General features: G+C 37.8%; 1 protein-coding gene across 3 annotated transcripts in view; it reads right to left on the bottom strand.

Moving 5' to 3' along the window:
• The window catches only part of Cfap61 (cilia and flagella associated protein 61), a 273,395-nt gene that overhangs the window by 158,480 nt on the left and 87,740 nt on the right, over window positions 1-27,175 (bottom strand). For all 3 annotated transcript variants that reach the window (XM_046434983.2, XM_046434992.2, XM_058576462.1), the window contains 5 exons: window positions 26,196-26,335; window positions 15,734-15,860; window positions 11,217-11,294; window positions 5,030-5,236; window positions 2,159-2,293 (listed from right to left, as the gene is read on the bottom strand). In XM_046434983.2, coding sequence (XP_046290939.1) covers window positions 2,159-2,293; window positions 5,030-5,236; window positions 11,217-11,294; window positions 15,734-15,860; window positions 26,196-26,335 — 687 coding nt within the window. The remainder of the gene's footprint in view (window positions 1-2,158; window positions 2,294-5,029; window positions 5,237-11,216; window positions 11,295-15,733; window positions 15,861-26,195; window positions 26,336-27,175) is intronic.

The following is a 27,175-nucleotide window of genomic DNA, read 5'->3' as shown; positions in this document are numbered from 1 at the left end:
ACTCAAAGTGGCCCAACTCTGGAAATTCCTAGGGGCAGTGGGAAGGAGCAGGAAGGAGCTCCGGCATGTTCAGAAAAGCATACTCTTGCTCCATGCCACCACTCTGTACATCTCTCCTCCAGCTCCAGGACCAACCCCCCATGCCTCCAGAGGGCTGGCTTTATGGCACCGGCTATGGCAACATTAATGCATGGCCCATTCCTCTGGTCTTCCATGCTTGAAGGTATCTCAGCAATGGCTGCAAAAGGACAGCATCTCTCATCTTTACCTTGATATGATACCGAAGTTGCAAAGCAGTATGCTTGGTAAATCCATGTACTTTTTATTCCCAGCCCCTTCTCCTGGGATTGGCATGACTCCATAGAAGCTGTATTTTAGTGAGAGATACAGCATGTAGATACCCTCTCTGATCCCAAGGCATAGTCTGTGCATTAAACTTGTGGGTGGTTTCCCAAGGAGTCCATTCCCAGGATGTTCACATGTAACCAGATCACCTGGTCCTCCAGGTGGACTGGTGCATATCTCATCTCTATAGTGCAGTGGACCCTACTACAAAGAATATGTCTGACCTATGAATGAAATGATAGATATCTAGGATTTGCTCCAAAATGATATAGGAGGAAGGGCTAGTAGGTGAGTAGAAAGAAGATCCAAAATTGACCAAGAATGTAAAATCATTGCTGCTGGGTGTTGAGTTTTGTGCTACTCAAGGTGTGGTCTGGGACATATGTGCCTATGCTCTGTGACTGGTCTTTGAAGATATATGTATAGAGATTGAAAGGAACATTCAGAAGCCTTTATAGCCAGTTGACAGAATAATTCTGTGTCTGTAAAATCTAATATAAAATAATTGGACTTGAATTTTTGTCTGCCTTTGCTTTTTAAACTCATTTTTCCAAGAATTTACTTTTTACAAAACTATCAATCTATGAGGATTGTACACTTAAAAAGAAAGAAAGAAAGAAAAGTAAGGAAAGAAAGAAGATGCCTTATTATGAAAATATTGAGAAGCCTTGCTTTATATGATTCTCTTTATCTCTGTATCTGCTTGTCTTTTTCCATAATAAAATGTTAGAAGAAAAAAAGACTTGTTATTTGTTTTCAGTCTCAAATTAAAATTTTACAATTCATCAGAATATAAATGAATTGATTTTATTTTACAAATACCAAGATAAATACAGACTTGACAACCTCAGTTACCCAAAAAGGCCGCTTCCTGGTGGCCCCCTCCCTCAGGGTAGTCACACGGGGTGGGGTAGGGGGCAGGAAAGATAGTGGAACCACGAGCTTACTGCAGCACAGGGCACCACAGCCCTGATGAGTAACTTGTGGCTTAACATTTGGAATATTTAAACTTTCACTTTTACTTTTTCCTCTCTGACAAAAGACACATCTTAGCCCACAAAGGGATGTGTGTGTGTGTGTGTGTGTGTGTGTGTGTAGATATGTATGAAAATTACAAGCCTACGTGTCTGTCAACTTGACACAATTATGCTTTCTAGTTAAGTAACTGAAAATAGCTGTATGTAGGTGTACAAGTACATTTCCATTTAAAAATGGCATCTAGTCTCTTTTTGTATTCTGGTCATAACACCATCATCCCAGGGCCATTCATTTTAAGGTCAAAAACTCCTGTGACCCCAGGGCAGCTAATATGTTCCTGTTAATCATCCTGATTCCCCACAGAGGAGTTTAGGGGAAAAAAAAAATTAACAGCTTAAGACTCAAACGTCTTGAATGCAGCCAGCTCTGTTTTCTCCATCAGCTTTGTCCTAACAGTAAAAGACCCACTTAATGCCTTGAAAGCAAAACATCGATTGGAAGGAGGAATCCACTTTTGAGGAAGGGGAAAGAAAATGAAAATATGCTGGGAGGGTGACGGTAGGCCATTTGTCCTGGGACATGGCAGCACGTGGGGTGTCCCTGCTGTGTCCCCCCTGTGGGATCATGTGGCTACTGTTTCAGGCTTACCATGAAATAACCACTTGAGGGGAAAGGCTGCAGGGAGCCTTTGCAGGGCGCAGCCTGTAAGGGTATGAGCGCCAGGTTCCCTGTAATTAAGAAGCAGCCTGCTCCCGCGAAGACAGTGCTGCCACCCCATCTGCCAAGCCCGCGGGAGCTGGCACCGAGCCTCCCTGCCTGCCGCCCTGCTACCCACCGGATCCTTGGAGACCGCCTTTGATGGAGCGTTTATGCCAAGCTTTTCCAGAGGATAGACAATCTGTCGTCGTGGTCGCACGGGAACCAAGTAATGAAGGGCAGATGTCAGGGAGTGGGCGTAGGGGTTCTGGAACTGAAAGACAGCAATCTATATTTTAGGGGAGAGAATGTCAGAGAGGCGCAGCACAGATGTCTGCGTGCAGCTTTACAAATACAAAACTCTTAACTCGGCCAAGTCGGAGAGGGGGAAAAAAATCAGCAAATAAACAAACATACTCTTCGAGCAGAGGAATGAATTGTAGATAATGCCTGACACTAATGAAGATAATTACGAGAGTAATTACATTACTATCTCTGTGGGAATGACAGATAAACAAGTGGTTTGGTTTATGGGATTTTTCAGTACAAGTATTTTCCCCAGGAGGATGCTCTTCTCCATAGTGATCATGAATCAGCTTGATTTGACCCCATTAAGTTGTGTTATCTGCGTCCTGTTAACCTTTGTGTGTTTGGCACAAGCTGCTTTAAGAAGACACATAGATAAAAATGCCATTGCAGAGTGACTGAACAAAAAAATGTGAAAATCCTCCTGTTATGGAACTGAGAGACAGTCCCAGACACTTTAGCTGGACCCTTGTGGATAAAACGAGTGTTAGAACAAAAAGATAAAACTGCAAAGTGGGGTAGTGTGGGGGAGGTAGATCATATTATGCTTAAGATTTATGTTTGTTGGAATGGACTATGATAAATCATGTTTTAGGACAATGCTTTAAATATTAATTTTCTCTAGTTTTTAAAAATTGGCAGAGAAAGCTGAATATGGTGATTTCTATTTTTCTTACATGTATAAATTCTCAGAAATTTGGTAAAACTAACACAGGATATAGTAACCATTTAAACCTCAAGAGTCAAACTATGAAGACAAAACTTTTAATGATACACGTACTGAATTTAAATGAGAAAGACAAAAAAAAAAAGTAAAACTGAACTGTTGCTATATCTTAATAAATAAGATGATTTATGAATCACTTATTTACAGTTCTAACATAACCCTGGTATTTTTAAGCGCTTCCACAGGGAATTCTAAAATCCTTCACCAACGAATCTCATACCTTGACTTTACAAACTGAAAAACAGAAACCCAGGAATCTCTAGCCAGAACTCTACTTTTTGTGCCAATGAATTTCTCTCAATGCATGCCCATGCAGGGAGTACAAAGAAATATAATTCAAGCCAAAAAAACTCATATTTACTACAGTCAACCAGAGATTTACAGCAGAATTTAGGAATTCTTACCCAAATTGTTTAGAATTGCTGCTTACACTTGTTTCAAATGTATATGCATAACTGGAAATGCAAACTGAGAGGAAATCTGTTTCCAAATGTGTTTCCATAGCCTATATGATAGTGCCTAACATATCCCTAACTCTACACCATTGTGGTAAATAAACATTCAATGAAATGCTCAAGACATTATTTTTATTATGGATGCAAATGGGCTTTCTCCAACCCAGCATATCCGGGCAATATTATGAACAAAAACCAAGAATTTAATATCACATCCTGAAGGTCACACAATTGGCTTTTGGCCAAGTGTAAAGTGAAAGAAAATTGTGCAGGAATAGGATTTTCCAATAAGACTGTTACCTTCCCATTTCATTAAGTTCAAATCTAGGGTGATCATATTGCTATCTGGCTGCATTTTGATAGAAAAAAAAAATCTCTGGAGCAGGGTCTACATCTCCCTAAAAGTATTTTCCATGTTTCTTCTTCTTTCTTTCCCATTCTCTTTACACTTCTCCAACAGGCTTTTGTTCATAAGGTACACTGGCATAATTATTGTGTGCATGCCCTAATACACCCTAGATTGTTAATAAAATGTTTGATAAATAAGATCAATCTTAAAATCCATTGAGTCTTCTGTGGGAACTAAGAAATGTGACAATGTCAAAGATTCCAGGCAGAACCCAAGAAAGATTGAGGTCATGAATGGAATCTGATGGAATAACTTCTAACCAGTCTAGTATTGAAGCCTATCACCTCTCCAGTCCTCATGGAGAAGACAAATGCTTCCGGTGATTAAGGGACTGGCTTTCAGGGCAACAACCCCTTGGGAATCCAGATTGAATGGGCACTTGCCTGTGGAACAATCAGGACACCTAACATGAGGGAGGGAAGGAGGGAGGAGGGAAGAAGTGTGTGTGTGTGTGTGTGTGTGTGTGGCTTCAAGGCACTGGAGATACAACCTTGAAGAAAGCAAACACTCCTACCTTTATGGTAACACGTACTGAAATGTGCAGGATACGGAAATAGAATAGGTTTATTTTTAGTGCACACACATCCATTATTATTCTACATAATTATTACATGGAGTTATATGAGTGTTTACTACATAATGTTTACGATAGGATCATACATCTCCACTTTTTATCCATTACTTTTATGGAGTGGATATAGAATCTACTTGGAATGCTGGTGTATAGCACACCAATCTTATAGAATAGAAGTAATTTATTCTATTTATTTACTTGAAGAAACACAATAGGATTATTTTGGCATTGCTCCATAAGACATAATTTGATTTTCACGTCTCAGAGTATTTTTGCATAGTTTTTAGTCTCTGTTTTGTCAACATAGAAATGCTAACAAATTGTTCTACTATTAATATTGGTTGCTATTGTCTCAGAACTTGAAAGCTTTCTGGATATTCACTGTAGTGTAAGAAAAGGGCCAAACTCAATGTGGTCACTGGAAATTCATATCCATGTCAAAACCCATCAAGAGAGGAATGAATGAGATAAGGGCACAGAATAGGAATGACACTGTGAATGCTGATCTGCTGGGAAAGGGAATAACAAAAACTCCTTACCTTGCCTTTCCTGGGTTGTGGGTAAATAGGGTAGTAGAGACAGGACTTATAGCTTAAGCGAAGGATCTCCTTCAGAAAAAACTTGGTGTAGTGCCGGAAAATAGGGTTCAGGGCAAAGTGATACAAGTGACCATGTTCTTCCCGCTGATGGTGGCTGAAGTAGATGAAATCTTCAATATTGTAATGGGACCGTATGTACTCTACATCCTAAAGAAGAGGCAGAGAAAGTGTGTTTTAAACAAATAGCATACATGTTATGATAAATATCCATTAAAAATTATTCTAGGGTGGCTGGGGTGAGGCTCAGCGGTAAAGTGCTTGCCTCCCATGTGTGAGACATTGGGTTCGATCCTCAGCACCACATAAAAGTAAATAAACAAAATAAAAATACTGAGTCCATGTAAAACTAAAAAATATTTTTTAAAAAAATTACTGTAGTGTCTTTTCCTCCCATTTTTTTAAACCACCTTGTCTTCATGAAGTATTTTTTTTTTTACATTAAAAGCATGTGGAGGGCTGGGGCTGGGACTCAGTGGTAGAGTGCTTGCCTAGCACATGCGAGGCGCTGGGTTGGATCCTCAGCACCACATAAAAATAAAGATATTGTAAAAGTAAAGATATTGTGTCCAACTACAACTAAAAATATTTTTTAAAAAGCATTATGCTATTGTGCATGTATCACAATGCATTCCAGTTTTATAAATAACTATAATTCACCAATCATAAATAAATAAATAGATAGACAACAGAGTAGAGGAAGATAATTAGAGAAGCAAGAAGGGAAGAGAGAGAGAGGAAGTAGGGATTGAAAATGGAGAAAACTACATTATATGCGTTTATGGATATGTTAAAACAAACCCCACTATTATGTATAACTATAATGCACTAAAAAGTTTTTTAAAAATTTAAAGTAATGTTTCCTGAAAGTTGTTTGTTTTGATGACTTGTTTGGGGGGGGGGTACACAGCTTTGGAGTTCATTCATTATACCCACGGTTCACATTAAGTGGAGAGCACTGAGCCTGCGTCTGGCAGGACAGCAGCCCTTAACCCTGCTGAACACCACGAGTGCAAGCTGGTTAGCACAAGAGACTGAGCATGTGAGTTATTCTGGACTCAGACAAACAGACCCACTGGCATTCCTGGATGTCACTATTCGCCTGTTATGGTGGAAACATGCCATCTCAAAGTCACATACTTTAACCGGTACAAGTAGCTGGGCTGAGTGTGTGGGCTTTCCTAACTTTCTATGTCTGATGTATAATATAGTTTTATTTAACAGAAAGTAATTTAAAGGATTCATGAGTGTTCATATGGAAAATGAAATATTGGGCACGTTGCTTCTGTTTCTAGGAGATGGGTTTTGGGGCACACACTGCATTTCCCTATATTGCATTGGGAACTAGGGGCTTATCTGTGCTAGTTGTGCACTGGGTCAACCCATTTTGCTTCACCTCCCAGATGTGTACTGTTGGGAGCATGGAGTGAAGGGGAGCAATCCAAAGCAAATATGACTCTCTCTGATGACAGGAGACTTAATTCTTGACAAATAAGTCCTACAAAACCTACTGAATGCAAAATCAAACATAGTCAATACACCTGAAATGTAGGAAAGAAACAAATTAAATGCAGGTTGAAAAACTGTGAGTTAGATTTCCTTATTTTCCCTAGGAAAATTGTTTTAAGAAACATATTTTCAAGAAGAGAAATTGGAGAATGCAAGAAACTCGATTTATTCTGTGATCATCAAGGCTGGTTATTAGCAATTTCATGAAAACTGTCAATACTGTAGCAAAAGCTTCTTCAAGGTCCTTTGACTTTCTGTTCCTGCCACAAAGCACAGAAGAAACGGGGCTTGGGGTAACCAGGCCAGTGGTGGACCTGAGGGCAATTCTGGCAACCTTTCAATCTGCATTGACTCTGTATCAGCCTTTATACCATAAGAACTTTCTTTAATTACCAAAGAGACATCCCTCATTATAAAATAAAAAAGAGTAATAAGTGTAAGGCTGAGAAATCATTGAAAAGTAAAAAAAGCAAAGAGCCAACAAAAAAAGTTATTAGCTCAAAACAGCAGATGGGCAATGTGTAATTTTACTTCCATCCCAAATCCCTTAAAAATAACAAGATTTATTTTTAAAATAATTGGGGTTTAGTGGAGGGGGGCAAAAATGTAAAAATGGGAGGAAACTCTACTACTAGGTTAAATCTTCCTCTCTTGGGCAATTTGGGGGTCCCTGCCTACCTGCTGGTACTATCTTCAAGCACACAAGAGGAGGCCAGACAATGGTCATCTCCCTCCCAGTTAGACAAAGGGGGACAGGAGACAAGCAATAGAGAAACACATAAACACAACTGCCAACCATGCACATGCCAGCCAACCGCCCATACTGACAATTTAATTTGTCATTCATGACACAGACAGACTTTTGAGGAAAAATGACTGAAGCAAAAAACAGAATGGAGAAGCATACGACCTGCTGCAGAGGAAACAGATTGATCAGAGAACAGAGGAGGTTTTTTAAATTCTACATAATGTCTTCAGAGATACCCAAAAGGATCTTGCATGTAACAAAACAAACAAGTTGATACCAAAAAGAAACCATTAGAAAACAAGGAAGAGACATGAAAGTTAAATATATGAATTCTGGAATACAAATTCCATCAGAAGACCTGGATAACAGAATAAACATGACTGAAGACTCAATTAGGAATTAAGAAGACAAAAATCAAAGAAAATTCTTAAAATAATGAGTAACAACTACAAGATTATCTATCATATGTATTATCTATATAACATATATGTTAAAAGACATTGAAGAATCAATTCAAAAGATTCGATATCTACCTAAAGAGCAACTTAAGAAGAGGAGGATAGAGACAATGGAGGAGTAGGAATAACTAATGAAATAACAACAACAAAAAATTTTCCTGAAAGAGGCATAGATACTTCTTGACGAAATTTCAGAATTTCTGGTATAAAAAGAAAATCTAATTCTCAAAGAGATTAAACACATTATTTACAAAAGATCAAGAATTCAGTCACCATTAGGCTATATTTTATCAATGATACTGGATACTGAAAAATAATGAGAGTTTAATTATGACAAATAACTTGAATAATAACTTTAAATAGCCAAATGAGTATTTTAGCATGAAGAAAAAAATGAAAACTTCTCGCATATGTATAGAGTAGGAGACCTTACTACCTTTTTAAGAGAATAACTCAAGGATACATTTAATCAAAAAGAGAAATGAATGCAAGAAAAGGGATACTATATAGTACGTATTACAGTTTGGATCTGGACAGTTCCCCAAAGGCTCATGTATTAAAAGCTTGGTTCCTAGCTCACAATTGGGGCGGGAAATTTTAGGAGGTGGGATCTAATTAGAGGAAGAGGTCACTCGGGGTGTCCCTTAAGGTTATATTATGTCCCCAGCCACTTCCTTGTGTCTTCTCTTTCTCTCATTCTTTCTCTCCTCCACCCATCTTCTTCTTGACTGCCATTAGGTGAGAAGCTCTGTTCCACTACACATTCCCACACCCCGTGATGTTCTGTCTTACCACAGGCCCAGAAATGATAGAGCCAAGTGACCATGAACTGAAATCTCCTTTAAATTGACCTGCTGAGGTATTTTGTCACAGCAATGGGAAACTGACCAAGCCACATATATATCTAGGGATGGGGATGTAGTTTGGTAGTAGAGTTCTTGCCTAGCACATGCTAGGCCCTGGGTTTGATCCCCAGAACCACAGCGGGGGCTGGGGGGAGTCAAAGCCATAAGAATATCTCAAAAAATACCAAACACCCATTTGATAAAATTCAATATATGTTTATAATAAAAACCTTTAACACACTGAAGATATAAGAAAGCTTATTTAATTTGATATCTCCAAGACATCTGTAGCAAATGTTCTAAATGGAGGAAAATATGAAATAATCCCATTACAATAAAAAACAACACAAAAATAGCTACTGTTTTTAAGGTTGGCTGAGTCATATGCTAAAATTGCAAAAAGAAATATGATATATATTAGAAGGAAAGTCAAAGATGGCCAATGTGATAGTATCTCCTATCCTATATGTGTTTTCTACAAAGTGCCATTGCCACACCCCCATCAAGGAGTGGAATCCACTCCATCCTTGAATCTGAGCATGCCCTCTAACTCCTTAAACCAATGAAATAATTTGAAGGTGATGCTATGCCTGGAAAGAGAATAAATTGCAATACTTTGAGAACTAGTAAGAGACTTCAGAAAGGTGATTAGATATGAGACCAAAATACAAAAATTAGTAGTTTTACGGTATATTAAAATAAGTAATTGGAAAATGCAGTAAGAAAAAGTGCTTATTTATAATACCAAGAAAAAAATCATGAAATACATATAAGTAAATCATAAATGTCCAAGACTGTACGAGGGCAGGGTCTCAGTTGGAAACAGATGGCACATTCAAATTAGGATAATTAAAGGTGGTTTTAACAGAGGAAATATTTATGAGGATGGGGCAGGGTGTAGGGAAATCAGTAGGAATGGTGCGGCAGCAACTGCAAGCTCTTAATAGCCTAAGTGAGTGGCAGAGTAGGAGGATACGTTACAGGAATCCACAAAGAGAACATCCTGGAGAAGAGGCCACCTTGATAAGGCCAGGAGATTCAGTGGACATATCAGCCAGTTGTCAGCATCCCAAGCTCACTGTCCTCACCTCCTCTGGTCAAGGCCTTCCATTGGCCAAATGCACATGGAAGCCAAAGAGCATAGGCATTATGATGCTGCGCATTCAGTTTGGCCTCCAGGGAAGGAACAGGGTGGAAAAGGGTGGAGAGTTGGCCTGCACAGTAAACAAAATATCTGGCTGTATTGGTTCATTTTCCATTGTTATAACAAAACACCTGACTATGGGTGCTTTATTCATTCATTCATTCATTTATTGGTACTGGGGATTGAACTGGGGCCACTTTAGAGCTGAACTACATCAAATTGGGGTACTTCACAGTACTGTTTATTTAGCTCACAGTTTTGGAGACTTAAAGTCCAAGACCAGATGGCTCCATTGATTCAGATGATAGTAAGGGCTTCAGCGCCAATGATATAGTGGCATGAGTGTGTGCAAGAAGAAGGGAGGCATTCACATTAAATAAGTAAAAATAAAACAAGAACTGAAAGACAACAAGGGGAGAGAAAAGGCCAGTCTCAGTGATTTTTTTTTTAAATCAACTCTCTCTTAAGAAAACTGATGTCCCCTCAAAACTACTTAATCCTTTCTGAGGGCAGCTTCCTCAATGACCTATCAATCTCCCACTAGCCCCGCCTCTTAGAGGTCTTAACCACATCTTAACATTGTCATGCTGGGACAAGCTTCCAACAAAGGAACCATATCAAAACCATAACACTGGCACAAAACCAGGCACACAGAAAGTAATAAAACTTTTCCGAAGAACCCAGAGTCAAACAGGAAGACGTGTTCTCAGGTAAGTCTAGTATTTTAACACTGTTGATTCTTCCTAAATTGTTCTATAAAATCCAAATAGGCACAGAAAAAATCATAATAGGTACTAGAAGGTTTATCTGGGAGAGTATGAAATATCCAAGAAAAACCAAGAACATTTAGAGAAAGAAGGCAAACAAAAGAAGACTCTTCTACCAGAACTCAAAGTACATGATAATGTAATTAGGCATCAACTAACAAATCCATCCTTAGAATGGAGCTTAAAAATTGACACAAGTACATAGAAATTTAATAAATGTAAAGGCAGCATTTAAAATCAGTATGGAAAGAATGAAACACTTATTAATGATATTTTGGAGTAACCGTCCATTGGGGAAAATATAAAGTACATGTAATTAAATACAGAGAAGAATGCTGGAAAGAATAAATGAATAACTAGTACACTAGCAATCTTTTGGAGATTTTTTGGGATTTTTTCATGTGTGTGGGAGGTTATTTGAGTTTTTAGAATTAGAATGTTTTCATATATTTTTTGTAATATTCCAAAAATCTTGAATTAAAAAAAGGAGAATTAAAAAACTACCAAGTAGAATATAAATTGATGATGATTAGATACTTTAGGAAAGGGAAGCAGTCACATTAAATAAGTAAAGATAAAACTTAAACTGTAGCATTGTGTGCTAATTCATGAAATAAAGAATCATGATTAAGGAAATCAATAGCCATTTCACAAGTTACCATTTCATTTCTGATCACTGCAATACCAACTATTTGTTCAGCAACTTCAGCAACAAATGCCTGCATTGGTGTTCCATCCTGAAAAGATAAATATGCATTTGAAGACCATTAAAAGTATTAGTGTCAAAGTTTCTGTGAGTATTAAATTGTGAGTCCATGATCATGAACCCACAAGCCATGAGTACATAATAATGACAGACAGATCCAATACCTAACAACATTTACTTTGGGATGGTATCAAGGTAAATGCCCTCCCTGTGTTCATTTCATCCTCACCTCAATTCTTTGTATTATTATTAATCTATTTATTTATGAGAAAATGGGCTTGTCAGACTGTTACAAGATCTCCATCTCACAAGGAATAAATCTATGATTCAAACTCCATTCCTTTCTACTCACAATTTACTCTACATCAATGGATCCCAAATGTTATGATCCTAGAACCCCTACACACCAAGGACTCTTGAAGAGCTTTGGTTTAAATATATAATATCTATCACCATTTTATGTATTAGAATACTGAGAAAAGCCAGGTGTGGTGGCACACATCTGTAGTCTCAGTGGCTCAAGAGGCTGAGACAGGAGGATCCAGAGTTCAAAGCCAGCTTCAGCAAAAGCAAGGTGCTAAGCAACTCAGTGAGACAAGGTCTCTAAATAAAATACAAAATAGGGCTGGAAATGTGGTTGCATGCCCCTAAGTTCAATCCCTGCTATCCCCCCAAAAAAAGAACAATTTGAATTTATTAATTTTTTTCAATTTAATGATAAAATAAAATTTAAGCTTTATTTTTAATTGAAAACTGACAGCATATTGCATATTTAATTGAATGTATTTTTAATTAAAAATTATACATTCCAAAACGAAAATATTCAAAAGAATTGAACCATTTTCTATTTTTGCAAATTTCTTTAATGTTTGGCTTAATAAAAGACAGCTAGATTGTCATGTTTGCTCCTGCAGTCAATCAGTTGCAATATGTTGTTTTAGTTGAAATATAGGACATAAATTTGCCTTCACCAAGATATGTAGTTGGAAAAGAAAGAAGTATTTAGGTAATTTTTCAGATAATTATGGATATTCTTTGATACTCCACCAAAACTTAACAAGTGTAGTGTCTTAGAGATTAGTTCCAATGTAGTATCTGAAATCATATCAATGAACATTGTATACACTTTTATGTTAAAATTCATTGGTCTTTTGCACTTTGAATAACTCTTACTCATGCATGTTTCTGCAACATCATTCATTGTTTATCTGGAAACTATTGGTTCACCAAGCTATGAAGATTTTCCAAATCTTGAGTCATTGAATTAAAAACAAACATCAAAACATCACATTCATTAACATCATCATTAGTTTCATCAGAAAAAGTATTATAAGTATTGTTAAACTGTCAAACTCACAAATGGCAGATACTGGTTTCCCTAAATTGTATAGTCTTTTTTCTTAATTGTATTCTATCACAGGGTGCAAATGCTGTCAGTTGTTGTCTTGGTGTAACAAGCTTATCTCATTCATTTTTAAGAAAATGTCTGCCAACTACTTGCATCCAAAATCCTGTATTTTGTCTGCCAGTTTTTCTTTCACGTAAAAATGGTGTTCCATGAAAATGGCAATTGGGGGGCTAGGGTTGTGGTTCAGCAGTAGAGTGCTGGTTTAGCACCTGTGAGGCACTGGGTTTGATCCTCAGCACCACATAAAATAAATAAATAAATAAATAAATAAATAAATAAATAAATAAATGAAATATAGGTATTGTGTCCAACTGAAACTAAAAAAAAAAAAATTTAAAAAAATGGCAGTTGGTTCAACATGCAATTCAAACAACCGCAGAAGTGCTTTTTCTTGAAACAACCTACATGCTTCAGGATACAATAGACACTCTTCATGCATATTTCTCATTTTGTCACAAAGAATACCCAAAACACATGGACTCAAAGGCTGAGATTCAATATAATTAGCAATGTTACTGCCTAATCAAGTATATTCTTTAGTGAAACTGGATCCTTCTTTTTTAAAATTGAAATGGCAACTGAGATAATTATAGATTTACATATAGTTTTAAGACATAATATAGAAATTCCTTGTATACATTGCCCTGTATCCCCTGATGATAACATTTTGCAAAACTACAATAAGACAAGCAGGAGATGACATTGATTCAAGTGTGTGTTTGTATGTGTATTGAGTTCTAGATAATTTTATTACCTACATAGGTTTGTGTATTTATCACAACCATGGTATTGAATAGTCCCAATACCACAAAAATCCCTTTGGTTTCCCTTTCATAGCTATACTTATCTCCCCCTACCTTTCCCCTGCCCTTAACTCTGGCAACAAATAATCTGTCCTCCATTTCTAAAATTTTATCATTTCAAATGTCACACAAATGGAATCATACAGTACATAATCTTTAGGCATTGGTGCTTTATTTCCCCACTCAGAAAAATACTCTGGAGATATATCAAAGCTATAACATGGATTAGCAGTTCATTCCTTTTGTTACTGTGTAGTGTCCTATGGTGTGAATGTGATATAGTTTTTTTTAACCATGCATCTGTTGAAGAACATCTGGGGTAATTCCAGCTGCTGTGGACATTTATGTACAAGTCCTCATTTCTCTGGAACAAATGCCCAGGAGTACAATTGCTGGGTCATATAATAATTGTATTTGTTTGTTTTTAAGAAAACACAACATGTTTCACAAAGTGGCTGCACCACTTAGCAATTCCACATGAGTGGTCCAATTTCTCTATATCCTCACCAACATTTAATGGTGTCACTATATTTTGCTTTAGCCATTTTGACAGGCATGCAGTAATATTCCTTAGTGGGTTTCCTTTTCTGTTGAAAGCAGGTCAGGGAGATGAAGAATTCCATGACTAATAGGACATTTGGTGTCACTGCCTTGATTCCTGGTAAGGTGCCAACTGTTTTATCCACTATATCACTTTTGAATAGTTAGTACAAATGCCAATAAAGTGGAAAAGGAACATAATTTAATTCTCTTATTATGAAAATAGCTTTTATCTCATAGAACCACTGAACTTTTATGACTTGGAAATCACCACTCCTCCCAAAACCAAGGTTCCTTGGACCATATTTTGGGAAGAAGGATGCAAAATCATACTCTTGACAGGGGCTAAGAAGGAAGGAGCAACAAATGAAACAAAAAGACCAAGGCAAACCAAAGCAAAAAAAAAAAAATGCTGGTGGGAACTTTTATTTCAGTTTGATGCCTTTATAAATATTAAACATTTGTGTATTTGTCATTATATTTAGATGCTTGATGTCTCCCTCCTGGTGACTTAATAATTAACTAAAAAGATTTTTCCCCGTAAAAAGAACAAATAACTGGGAACTCCACAGATGGCCTCAGCAGTAGAGTGAAGAAATAAATTGTGATGTATCCATGCAATGGAATTCTTCATGATATAATATGGGGGCATCTCAGAAACATGTTGCTGAGCAGAAGAAACCCAATGTCAGAAAATAAACTGCATGATTCCATTTACATAAAGCTCAAAATAGGCATAATTAATCTCTGATCTTAGAAGACAAGGAGTTAATCTGGGGAAAATGCCTGAATGGAAGTAGGAGGGGGTCTTCTGGCTGGCTGGGGTCAGTCTGTTTTTGGAAACAGGTGCTGGTTACGTGTGGTATTCAAATTGTGAAATACATCAAACTGTTTATTGGTTATACTTCAATAAAATTATTTCAAAATTAGGGTTGGGTTGTGGCTCAGAAGTAGAGTGCTTGCCTACCATGCATGAGGCACTGGGTTCGATCCTCATAAAAATAAAATATTGTGTCCACCTATAACTAAAAAAGATGTATTTAAAAAAATATTTCAAAGTGAAATGTAAGTAACTGGATGCTTCTCCAAATCTAAGCCTAGTTCCATGGCCCTTAGCTGGAATGGCCCTTAAGATAATGGTGTTAACATGAGGACCACTGCCAGCCTGCCTTTGCCTTGGCATACACATGCCTTACTGTACTAGAAAGAGGACCCAATATTTTCCACACAGGATCCTTCCTAGCCTATCCAGTCAGCCAGCTCAACAAAAGGGTCTGTCCAGGCTCATCATTCAGTAGGGTCAAAATGGGGACCCACTAAGTCTGATAACTACCAGGTGGGTGCCATATCTTCATGAAGTCCCTGACCACAGGAAGATCCATCTTAGTCTAGGGACCAGGATTTATTTATATACTTTTGTGATGTAATTCTGCCTCAAGTTCAAATGTTTTCATTCTTGTGATAAAGATTTGGGGTATATTATCAGCCCCCTTGAGCAATACCAGTGAGGAAAATAGCTTCTCCTCCTTAAACTTCAATCTCCTTGTTTTGTTTTGTTTTGGTTTTCTTGTCCCCGTCTTTGAATCCCACCAGGGCTGTTCTCCACCATATGATTCTCCAAATGAAGTTCAAGGAAACTTCACAGATGAATGTACATGGGTCACAATGGTCTTATTTCATGAGGAGAAGGAGGCTACTCTGGTCACTGCAGGTACTTACAGGGTCTCTGCGAGCTTCATTGTATTGGCTTAAATCTGTCAATATGCTTTCACTGAGCATGAGGGTTCTCACAAGCTTTTCAATGCCAGGAGTGTCCATTAAAGTGGCTAATCTTATCTTAATGGACCTGGATAAGAAGAGAAATATTATTTTTTAGGTTAAAGTACCCAAATATGTATTTCTCCCAGAAATGGAGAAAGAATTGCAATATATCATATAAAATAATATCTGGAGGAGTATATATGTATTCACATTGGAATTTGATTAATTAAAAGTAATTCATTTCCTTCTGGAAAACCTGGAAAGTACACAAAAGAGTACAAATAATAAGATAATGCCATTAGCCAAAATAACAAGATTATACTTTAAAGGCATACAATTTAAAATGCTCAGCACTCTATTTCTCAGGTAGAGCTAGTCTCAACCATTTTTTCATGATATGTTAAGAAACTGCACTGTACCAGGATTGCCCTCACAAGCATGTTCCCCAGAGAGCAGCCCAGGGCAGCATGCTCTGAAGGACCTACCTCACACTTCGAGTTTAATGCTTCACCATCTTAGAAATTCTTAATAATTGTATCTTTGATTTTGTGTTTTTAAGTGAAGTGAGACAGTGCAGCATGTCCAGGGGATGGGGGTCTCTACTCATGCACGGTCCCCCCCACACCCATCACTTTTCCATAGTGGGTTATCTCCTACCTGTTCCCTGTCCCTGGCACCTTGGTACTCTCCACCCCTGCCTCACAACTGCTGCCTCCCTCTGCCATGGGTAACAGCTGGGTTATGTTGGTTTGGGGAGGTCCACATCTACCATCACCCTCAATTCCTAGTGAGAGCCTGGACACGGATGGAAGAGGGTCAAGGTCAGATACATAACCTGTGGAGTCTCTGGCCACACAAGGGAGCTACTGTCCACACTCTGGTGGCAGGCAGAGCCATGAAGTGTTGACTGGTGACACAGTGTAAAATTCTTGCCCACTCATATTATGTAGCTGGCTTTTCATTGAATTCTCTATAGTCATCAGGGTATTATGATTAAATAAGAACAGGCTATTCCTCCTAATGTTAATAGACTATTCTAGTCTATTTTAAGTACTAAATATCTGTGCATATTGGCAAAGGAAATCTACACCTATAATTAACTGGTTAAAAATGATCGATTAATATTACCCTGATAATTTTTATGTGAAAGATAAGAACTTGATTCTGATATGAGCACCTCACATCAAAATTTAGCTCTGATGGGTTAAAGATGTGAATGTAAAACAGAGAACACAAAAGTACTGGAAAAACACTTAAAGAGTATTAACAACATATGTGCTATGGTTTATAAGTGAGGTGTCCTGCAAAAGCTCACATATGAGACAATGCAAGAAGGTTCAGAGAAGAAATGATTGGGTTACAAAAGCCTCAAATAAATAAGTGAATTAATCACCTGATGGGATTAGTTGAGTGGTAACTGAAGGCAGATGGGGCGTGGCTGGAAGAAGTGGGGCATTAGGGGTATGCTTTGGGGTATATATTTGTATCTGATGAGTAGAGTCACTCTCTGTACTTTCTGATCATCGTGTGAACTGCTTCCCTCCACTACTCTTTTCCGCTATGAGCCCAAGGAAGGGAGTCTGCTGTCTGTGGATTGAGACCTCTGAAACTGTGAGCCCCCAAATAAACTTTTCCTTCTCCACAGTTGTTCTTGTCAGGTGCTTTCCTTCACAGCAGCAAAAAAGGTGACTAAAACAATATGATCTCACAAAACCTTGCACACTAATGTGATAGCAGCATTAATTATAAGAGCTCACTAGTCATAACAAGCCAAGTGTCCATCAACTGATGGATGCACAAAATGTAAGATACACACACACACACATACACACACACAATGGAATATTATTCAGCCATAAAAAGAAATGAAGTACCAACACATATTCCAACATAGCTGAACCTTAAAAACATTACGCTAAGTGATATAAGCCTTATTTAAAAGGTCACATATTATTTGTATTCCATATACATTTCATTTGTATGGAATGTCCTGCAGAGGCCAATTTAGATTCAGAAAGTGGATTAGAAGTTATCAGGGGCTGGGAAAGAAAGTAATGGATGTGGCTGTTTAATGGGCATGGGGTAGCCTTTGGGGTGATGAAAATGTCAGATAGAGGAATTGGTTGCATAACATAAGTGTACTGAAAACCATTGACTTGTACATCTTGTACACTTTTAAATGGATAAATTATATGCTCTGTGAATTATATCTCTATAAATCTGAAAAGGCAATGGAAATACAAATAACAGCCAAAAAATAAGTGGGTGCAGCTATAAATATCAGATAAACTAGACCTTAGGGCAAAAATCAGTATGTGAACAAAAGTCTTTGCTTGATAAGAAAAGTAGAAATTCACTAGGAAGATGCAACAGGCTCAAAACTGCAACTTAACAGCATAGCTTAGGACACTGAAGGAAAAACTGATAACTTCTAATCATAAGAAGAATTTGACTAGACCAATCATCCTACTGGTAGGATTTGGAAACTGGTATCAGACAAAAAAGCTTCACACACTGTGGAAGATTTGGATAAGCTTACCCTAAAGGACATTGCATCCGCAAAATGAAACAAACCCGGTTATCTAATAGTCTATTTAGTGTTGTCCTTCTACAGCCCTCCACTGTCTTTCCTGTCTGACTTAATGGTAAATCTGTCCTTCCAGGGGTTCAAGCCCCAACCCTCAGCTTCCTTTTGGCTTTCTCAAATGCCTCTCTTTCGGCTGGTTTGCACTTCAGATTGTCTCTTCCTTCAAATGCATCTAAATCCACCCACTTCTCCCAACCTTCAATATTCACCCCAATCACCCTCTCCTCCATGTTTTTCACCTTTGCCCCACAATCCACCCTCAGCTGAGCCACCAGAGTGACATTTGTAAAACGTTAATTTTGATATATTATGACCCATCTATTCAAATCCCAGGAAGAGAGGTATTTCCAGCCTCTTTTATGCCTCCTCTCGGAATAAATAGTGTTTTCAAATGCACAAGATGAGACGCAGGATTACAATACATGAAAGAAACATGACTCAGCAGTGGTCTCATAACTAGCATTTTTTTTGCTGCATTGATGGTTATAAGTAATAACTGGCAGATGTAGATATCAACAAATCTGTGACATGATGGGAAGATACCTGTGGTTACAATGTGAGAGAAAGGGGCAGCTACTGCTGACACTGTGGTGATTTGTTGTCTACTTTTACAATGGAAGGAAATGCCAAATTCCAGTTAAATCTTTGTGAAAAAAATTAGAGATATCATTTTTTTTTTGCCTGAATTTTACCCATGGACCCAAGTTAAGAATCCCAGCTCTTTCCCATTGTATTCTCCCAGTGAGAACCAAAGTCATCCAGTGACTGAAAGCCCCCTGACCACAGCCGCCTCCCTTATTTCTTTGCTTTGGGGTCTCTCTGAGACCTTTTCTCTCTCTGATTCATCCCTGAATCCTTGGCTTCTTGTTTTCTCTGCTCTGTATCACATATCACCAAAGTTTTCCTTAAACATAACTGTCATGCTCCCTCCTCAATTATCACCTGACTTCCCGCTCCCTACCCCAACAAATCTACTAGCCTTGTGTCCTCACTTCAACATCAAGTGTTTTGCTCAGACTTCACCCTTTCAATGATATCATCCCTGACCTTGATCCCCTGATTTAAAATCTGGAAACTCTAACTCTCCCATCACCATTATTAATTCTATTTTTTTTTCTGTGAACTTCCTTTTTTCCCCACCCACTAGAATAAACCTTCATGAAGATAGGAATGTTGATCCATTTGCCCCCTGCTGCAACCCTGTGTCTAGAACAATGCCTGGCATATAGTAAGTGCTCAATAAATCGCTGTTAAGTGAATGAATTATGCAGCTTATATAGAGATAGTCAGAGAGCTTATTACTTGTTTGAGCTTAGTGCTGCAACTGAGTTACAATGTGTTCTGAGAGCCAGGTAATTGAATGAGCATGTGAATGTCTTCCCCCAGCAAGGCTCAAAGCTCAGACCACATCATGGTCCACTTGGAAAGCCAGGGCTTTTCCTTAGTGTACTATAGTGATGAATAGATGTTGAGTAGGACATGGGGCTGTTTCCCTGTCAAGTGCCAGAAAAACACAAACATCATTTCCCTTATCTGTCCATAAAAATCTACTGTTGATTAGGGGACACACCCATTTTGCATTACATTGTGCAGCTCTCATGTTTGTTATTTCTATTTGCCAAGAGGAACACTTGAGAATTTTCACTGGTTCCTGGAATTTCAGGAGGAAGACTGCACAATGGTAATAGGTTTGTGCCCTATTGTAAAGCTACACTGTCTGGTACAGAGCCCCTAACTACAGGTGGCTACTGAGCCCTTGAAATGTGGCTGCTCAGAATTCAGATTGCTGTAAGTACAAACTAACAACTGAGTTTTGATAACTTGGTACAAGAAAAGAATGTAAAAAAAAAACCATCATTAATCCTATCATATATTGATTACATGTTGAAATAATATATTAGATATAGTGGGTTAAATAATAAATACTATAATTGATTTCACCTATTTTTAAAAAAATTAATGTGGCTATGAGAAAATTTTAAATTGTATGTGTGATCACAAGGCATTTTTTACTGGACAGGGCTCTTTAAATGCCTGCATTTGCTCATGAGAGCTATTTTTCACATTTTAAAATCAGTTCAGAATGCAGGTTTAGTCCATGGGTGACTTTTTCTCTACAGGCTCTGAGGGAAGGTGACTGGTTCTGCATCTTGTGCTAGGAACAGCAGCTGGAATGAGACCTGGAATGAGAAGGGCCTGTATCTAGAGAGAAGGAAACTGAAATGTGGCAACAGGTATGTGCCCTAATTGCTCATGCTGACAGGAGCCTCTAGAAAAAGGGAAAAATGAATGTGCATCAGAGATAAATTCTCTATAAAAATGTACTCCTTTAAAAATCACTTATTAAAAGGGCATTGTTAAGAATGGTTCATTTATTCAGTCAGTTGCAACTGATTATTACATATCTGCAGTACGTTCCGTGTGCTACAGATTTATCAGGAAACAGAACCTGCCACAATTCCTGCCCTGTGGGGCAGGCCTTGTGTTGATTCTAGAGCCGTATTCTGAGAAACAATTCTGAAATCCCCTAAAATCTACAATAATATATGAGTTAAAAATGGACCAGGAGTTATAGAGACCTTTATCCATGTTTTAGCTATAGAAAGCCCCTTGGAAAATAAAGTGATTTTGCTGAGCACAGTGGCATATGCCTGTAATCCCAGCAACCTGGGAGGCCAAGGCAGGAGGATTGCAAGTTTGAGGTCACCCTCAGAAACTTAGTGAAACTCTGTCTCAAAATAAAAAATAAAAAGGGCTGGGGATATTGCTTAGTGGTTAAGCACCCCTGGGTTCAATCCCTGGAACACCCCAAATTAAATAAATAGAATAAAATAAAATGACTTCAAAACAAACCTATAAGGATGCTTAGTATTTTATTATCACCCTCTGCAATTCTTACTTAGAAAGCAATTGATTTTAAAATATATATGATGTCATGTACACACCAAAAGGACACAATTTATTGTTAAATCAAGTAGCTATCTTTATTTCTTACCACTCTCAGATAAATCCTAAAGATTTAGAATATTCATTGAAGGTCCATAAAATGGTACTAATACTTTCTAAAAGATGAACTTTGAATCTGATAAATAAAAATCCAAAAACACAAGTCCACTTTGCTGTCTATACTTTGACTTAGGCCTGGAAAGACTGACAAAGATGGTGTCTCATTGGATGTATTTAAATGTGATCCTAATTTCATCTCTTAGATAAATTTTTAAAAAATCTTCTTCTGCTATATTCATGATGGTGGGCCCTTTTTTCTGTCCCACTGCATGAGACCTAGAAGGAGAACACTCTCACTTCCCTCTGATCTGTGTGTCACCTTACCTGACCCTTCTAGAAGCAAGTACGCACTCAGTAAGCAGGCTGGTTTAGCCATTTTTTTCTCAAGGGTTCAGGCATTGTTCTAAATCATCTTGCTTCAGCAAGGGACATTAGCTGTGGTTTTCTTTGTCTACCTACCTGGCTTTCTCCCACCACCAGATGCAGCAAGAAGTCTTATTTTCTAACCCATCACCTCCCCTGGTCACTTTCATCTCTCCAGATCAACTTCATCTCCCAGGTTACTTCATCTCCCAGGTCACCTTCACCTCCCCTGATCAACTTCACCTACTGGGCCACTTTCACCTTTCCAGGTCATCTTCATCTCCTATGTCACTTTCACTTTCCTGATCACCTTCATCTCCCCTAATCACCTTCACCTCCCCAGGTCACCCCTTTCTTTCTCTGATGTACTCAAATACCCAAAAGTTATCAGAAGTGTCCCCTCTCCATGAAGAAATGATGACACCTTTGACAGTTGGTTTCTTCTTAGATTTTAAAAGTTTTGCAGCCTTCGACACCTGCTTCACAGCAAGATGTTTTCATCCTTTCCTGTTTTATGCTGAGCCTGGCCTCAAAAGTCAGAATTTATGGTAATTACTCAGACAGCTTTCTGAATGAAATAGAAAATCATATGTGAAAGTAGAAGGAAAAAAAAATCACCACTTAACTTTTAACCCCAAATTGAGTGAGTAAAAATTTTTATACAACTACAAGTTGTTTATGTGTGTGTGTAGTCACACAGCATTGCAGAAAAATGGGCCAATTTTTTGATGCTGGTAAATGAAGACACAATAATGGAAATGTGATCTGGTTCTTTTTGAACTCCAACAGCGTGAACTATGTAATAGAACCATTAAATGATTCTACAGTTATTAGCATTTCATTTTAAATCAAAACAAAAATTGCCAGAAATACTCCTCACAAAAACCAAAACCAAACAACAACCACCACCACAAAACAAAAAATAAAGTTTCTACTGGGTGCTGTTTAAAAAGACTCCTCAGAAACAGAAGGAGCAGAAGATTGATATCACTAAAACATGCCCCATGATAACCTGAACCAGGTATGATGGTGGCTTTGTAGAAAGAACAGCAACCAGGCATGAGTGAGCTACTCACAGAGGAGTAAATAAAACAAACCCATTAAAGGGAGGAATCATTTAAACAAAGGCCTATCACATAAGGGCATTTTTATTTACTGAGCAGAGTTGACAATTGGTTCCACGATCTAACTCAGTGTATTTACTTATTAGAAAATTATTTCTAGCACAATAAATATTGGTTAGATAAATAAGTCTGAAACATATTCTCCCAAATAAAAAATGGCAAATTTCAGACAAGCATATTTTGGAAGAGCAACAAGATGAAATGAGCAGCCAATTCATCCAAATGCATCCTCCACAAAGGAATAGATAGAAGAGGGAAAAGCAAGTGGGAAGGTGGAGACTGGGCAAACAGGAAAAATGGAATAACCAATCTTTGAAGCCATACACAAACCCTATATTAAGTCGGGAAACATTCTAGAGATTACTATATAAAGTAAAAGTGCTAAAAAGAAAACACTTAATTTATCCATACTTAATTTCAGAGTTAGCATAACGTTAGGAAATATTCTCATATTAAAGACCAAGAGTCACTACATAAAATGAGAGGAAACTTGGGTGCAGGATTTGTTGACAGAAGAGGTAGCCATCACTAGCAATTGAATGAATTATTTGTCCCGGTGTTCACCAGCATGGCCAGAGGGCAGGTGACAGACACAAATATAATTTCCCAAGGGATGGAGGAGGAAATTAGGTAGGAGACCAGAACATGAGGTCATGAAATTTAAAGTAACCAAACTTAAGAGCAGGAACAATTCATCCCAAATGTCAAGAGAAGTGAAGCAAAAAATGGAATAACATGATATATTTTTAAAACTATGGCATAAAAAGAGTAGGTATGGAGGACCTGTGCCCTCACCCTGACCTTGTGGCTCCTTCTGTATCTCCCCCAGGCCTTTGCTCAAGTGCACCACTTCCTGTGCTCATCACTTACATACTATTTCATGTCTTTATTCATGTCTTTCTCCTTTTGCTAGATAGAATACAGACCCCATGAGGACAAGGATTTCTGTCCATTTTGGGGTCACTTCTCTTTCATCAGAACCTGGAATACAGCTGGAACACATAAGCAGTCAATGTTTGCTGTTTTACTGGACAAATAAGGAGGTTTTCTGGGGGCTTCTGGGAAAGAAAGCACACAGCATCATCCCTACAATGCTGCAGGGATGTCAGCCCAGAATACAGCAGCCATTTTGCCAGTGTGATAAGAGCCAATTCCAGAATGGAGCTGACAAAGGAGAGGGCAGAGTGGGAGAGAGGAAAGAATTAAGGCTCTTGTGATACAAACTGTAAACCTTGCCTATCTCCAGACCTCTCACCTATGCGAGCTGATAAATGCCCTGGGCTGGGAGCCATTTTGAGTTGGATTTTCTTAATGCCAGCTGAAAGCATTCTCCCCGTTAGTCTAAGTTTTGAAATTTCGAAAGATGGTTTTAGAAAAATATGGGAAAAGGGAAAAACAGAGAACAAGAAGCAGGTAAGGGAAATGAGAAGCATTACTTGATAGGTACAAAACTATATAATAATATATATATAATTAATATATGTGAGATATAAGTAATATAATTATATAAACATAATAAAACTATTATAGTCCACATATTCTTATAAAATTTAGCTCAAGGATTATTTATACAGTATGCAAGTGACCAAGTAACTTGACAGTGCCAAAAAATTACCAGATAATAAGTTTAAAGTAAGTGTGGCTTACATGGTTCCAGAACATCTGCATCTGGAAGAGAGGCAGAATCATAATTCTTTACTACTGAATAAGATATTCATAAAAGCAAAAGCATCTGCAGTGCTTCTAAATCTGTAATGTGCATAAAAGTCAACCTGAATGCTTATTAGCAATACAGATTCCTGGGCAAACCAAGAGGGAACTGAAATGCATATTACTACGCGAAAGAAGCCAATACGACAAGGCTACATACTTACTGCATGATTCCAACTACAAGACATTCTGGAAAAGGCAAAGCTATGGAAACAGTAAAAAGATCAGTGGTTGCAGGAGGGGAAGAATGGATGATCAGCAGAACACAGATTTTTTATGGCAGTAAAACTATTCTGTATGATATTATAATGCTGTCATTATACATATCATTATACATGTCCAAATCCATAGAATGGTCAACACCAAGAGGGAACTCTACATGGACATGGGTTGATAATGACCTGCAAGGTTGGTTCTCCAATTGTAACAAGTGTATCATTCTGGTGCTGGATGTTAATGGTATCAAAAAGTCCATATGTGGAGTTGGGGGAGGGTTAAGTGGAAACTGGATTTCAAGCTCAATTTTGCTGTGACCCTAAAAAATTCTCTAAAAAAATTAAGGTTTATTAATTGAAGTAAAAAATCAAACAGAACAGATACACATACAGCAAATAAGTCATCATCTTCACCACATCCCCCTAGTCCTGCTTCCCAGAGGCACAGAAGGTAAACAGAATCCTGGGAACCTTTCTAGAACTTTGGTACTTACACAAGATAGAAAGGAGATGTAATGGCCCCATATAATCCCTTACTCTTTCTCCTTTTAGTAACAAAATCAAAGAAGTTTTTATTGTATACACCCAACTGACTAGCAACGTATCTCCCAGCCAGAAGGTAGAGCCATTTGACCAAGTTCCTGGCCTCGGAATATGAACAGAAGGCATGGACTTTCTGTCCATTTCTCTACACACCCTTTTCCATGGGCTGAAATGTGGCCAGAGTCCCCTTAGCCAGCTTAAAAATATACCTTTGTTAGTCAACTGTATTTTAGTTAAATTAGGATGATTCACAAAACTTGATATAGTAAAAAAACAAACTTGTTATGCCCCTCACAGCTGTAACTTATATAAGTTTTGAACCACATCTAGGTATTTTTCACCATTATATTTCACAATCCTGGCATAGATCTTGGCCCTGAGGATATATTTTCTATTTTTTTTAATGTTTTCATTATTCGCTTAACTCTTCAGTTGCTGAGGAATCTGTTTTACCTTAGAATATAAAAAAGTATTTCCATCTTAATTTTGTCCAAACATCTGCATACTAATCTTTCATTTTCCCACTGTTGGTACAGATACTTTATCACACATTTATATACTAAATTCTTACTGTGTGTTGGGTCCATGGTTGGATTCGGTCTTGTGCATTTTGTCCCAACTATAGAATCCATCTATGTGGCATTGTTTTTATTATTGTAGACCTATACTATGTTTTAACATCTGACAGGACAAGTCTCTTCTCAGTAATTACTCTTTCCTTAAAAGTATTAATTACAATAATTTTATTAGTCCTCTGCTAATAAAAGATAATCTTTAAAATAAGTCATTAAATTTATATAGCAGGGAGTTCCTGCTTCCTTTCTCATTTTAATTTTGTGGATTGTCCTTTGGCCAAATATGGGTCCACTTACTTCAGCAATCCAGCCCGATGGAAGACATAGAGATCATGTTCAAGGGTGCAGTTGTTGTAGGGGACGATCTTCACAAAGTTCTGGATGAGGACAAACTCAGGGGTGAGATGGGGCAGAGAAATGAGGCAGAAGTTCTTGTCCTAACATGATCAAAAACCAGGACACATGGAAAGCGTCAAACGTCATCATTAAACAGATTCCTACTCTAAAACACTAAGGAAAATCAAAGCAAAATGCATTTAGGAGAAGACAGTCATTTTCCTATAATTTGGAAAGTAATCATGGAATAAGCAACTACAAGAATACGGAGAAAATACTCTCAAGTCTAAATGTATCTGAATGAATGGATGTTATGAACAATGACATCTGTTGGCATAGCTCTTTTATAGAAGTAGACTTTTAAACCAAGACCATTTGCTCTTGAGGATTCACTTGTATCACTGAGTAAATAAGACAGCTTGATGTCCTAGCAAAGTCCTGCCTCTTACTAAGTGACCTCACAGCAGCCTGATCCACTCCTCTGAGATAACAGGGTGATATAGTGTAACTTTTCAGGCTCTGAAATCCTATGATTACCCATAAACAGATGTGTGTGTGTCTTTACCATGAAATGATCCCTTTAGTGAAGATCCAAGGGCATGGGTTTAGTAAGCAGTCACAGGAGGAGCTACATGTCCTAACAGATGCCACAGACTTTCTAGACCTATGCTGTCCTGTGTGGTAGCCAATGACCACATCCAGCCAATGGGCATCTGCAATGTGGCCAGTGTAACTGAGAAACAGAATCTTTAAAATTTAAATTTTTTAACTTCATTTAAGTTTTAAAATGGGTGCTCAGTTTTGATTATTAAAATAGTTTTGTGTGTGCTTGGGTTATGTGAATCTAGTCATCCTAACTTGAGTATGTGAATCTCCTCATCTATTCTGGTTGGGATTTGAGGTGGCCCTTAAAAGGCTTCTGTTAGTGCAGGAATATTCAG

This window comes from Marmota monax, unplaced genomic scaffold (genome assembly GCF_021218885.2).
Source record: "Marmota monax isolate L192 unplaced genomic scaffold, Marmota_monax_Labrador192_F-V1.1 WCK01_AAM20220418_F8-fsc00005, whole genome shotgun sequence".
Taxonomy (NCBI): domain Eukaryota; kingdom Metazoa; phylum Chordata; class Mammalia; order Rodentia; family Sciuridae; genus Marmota; species Marmota monax.
Note: the sequence above shows the minus strand (reverse complement) of the source record. Positions and strands in the feature narration are given on the sequence as shown.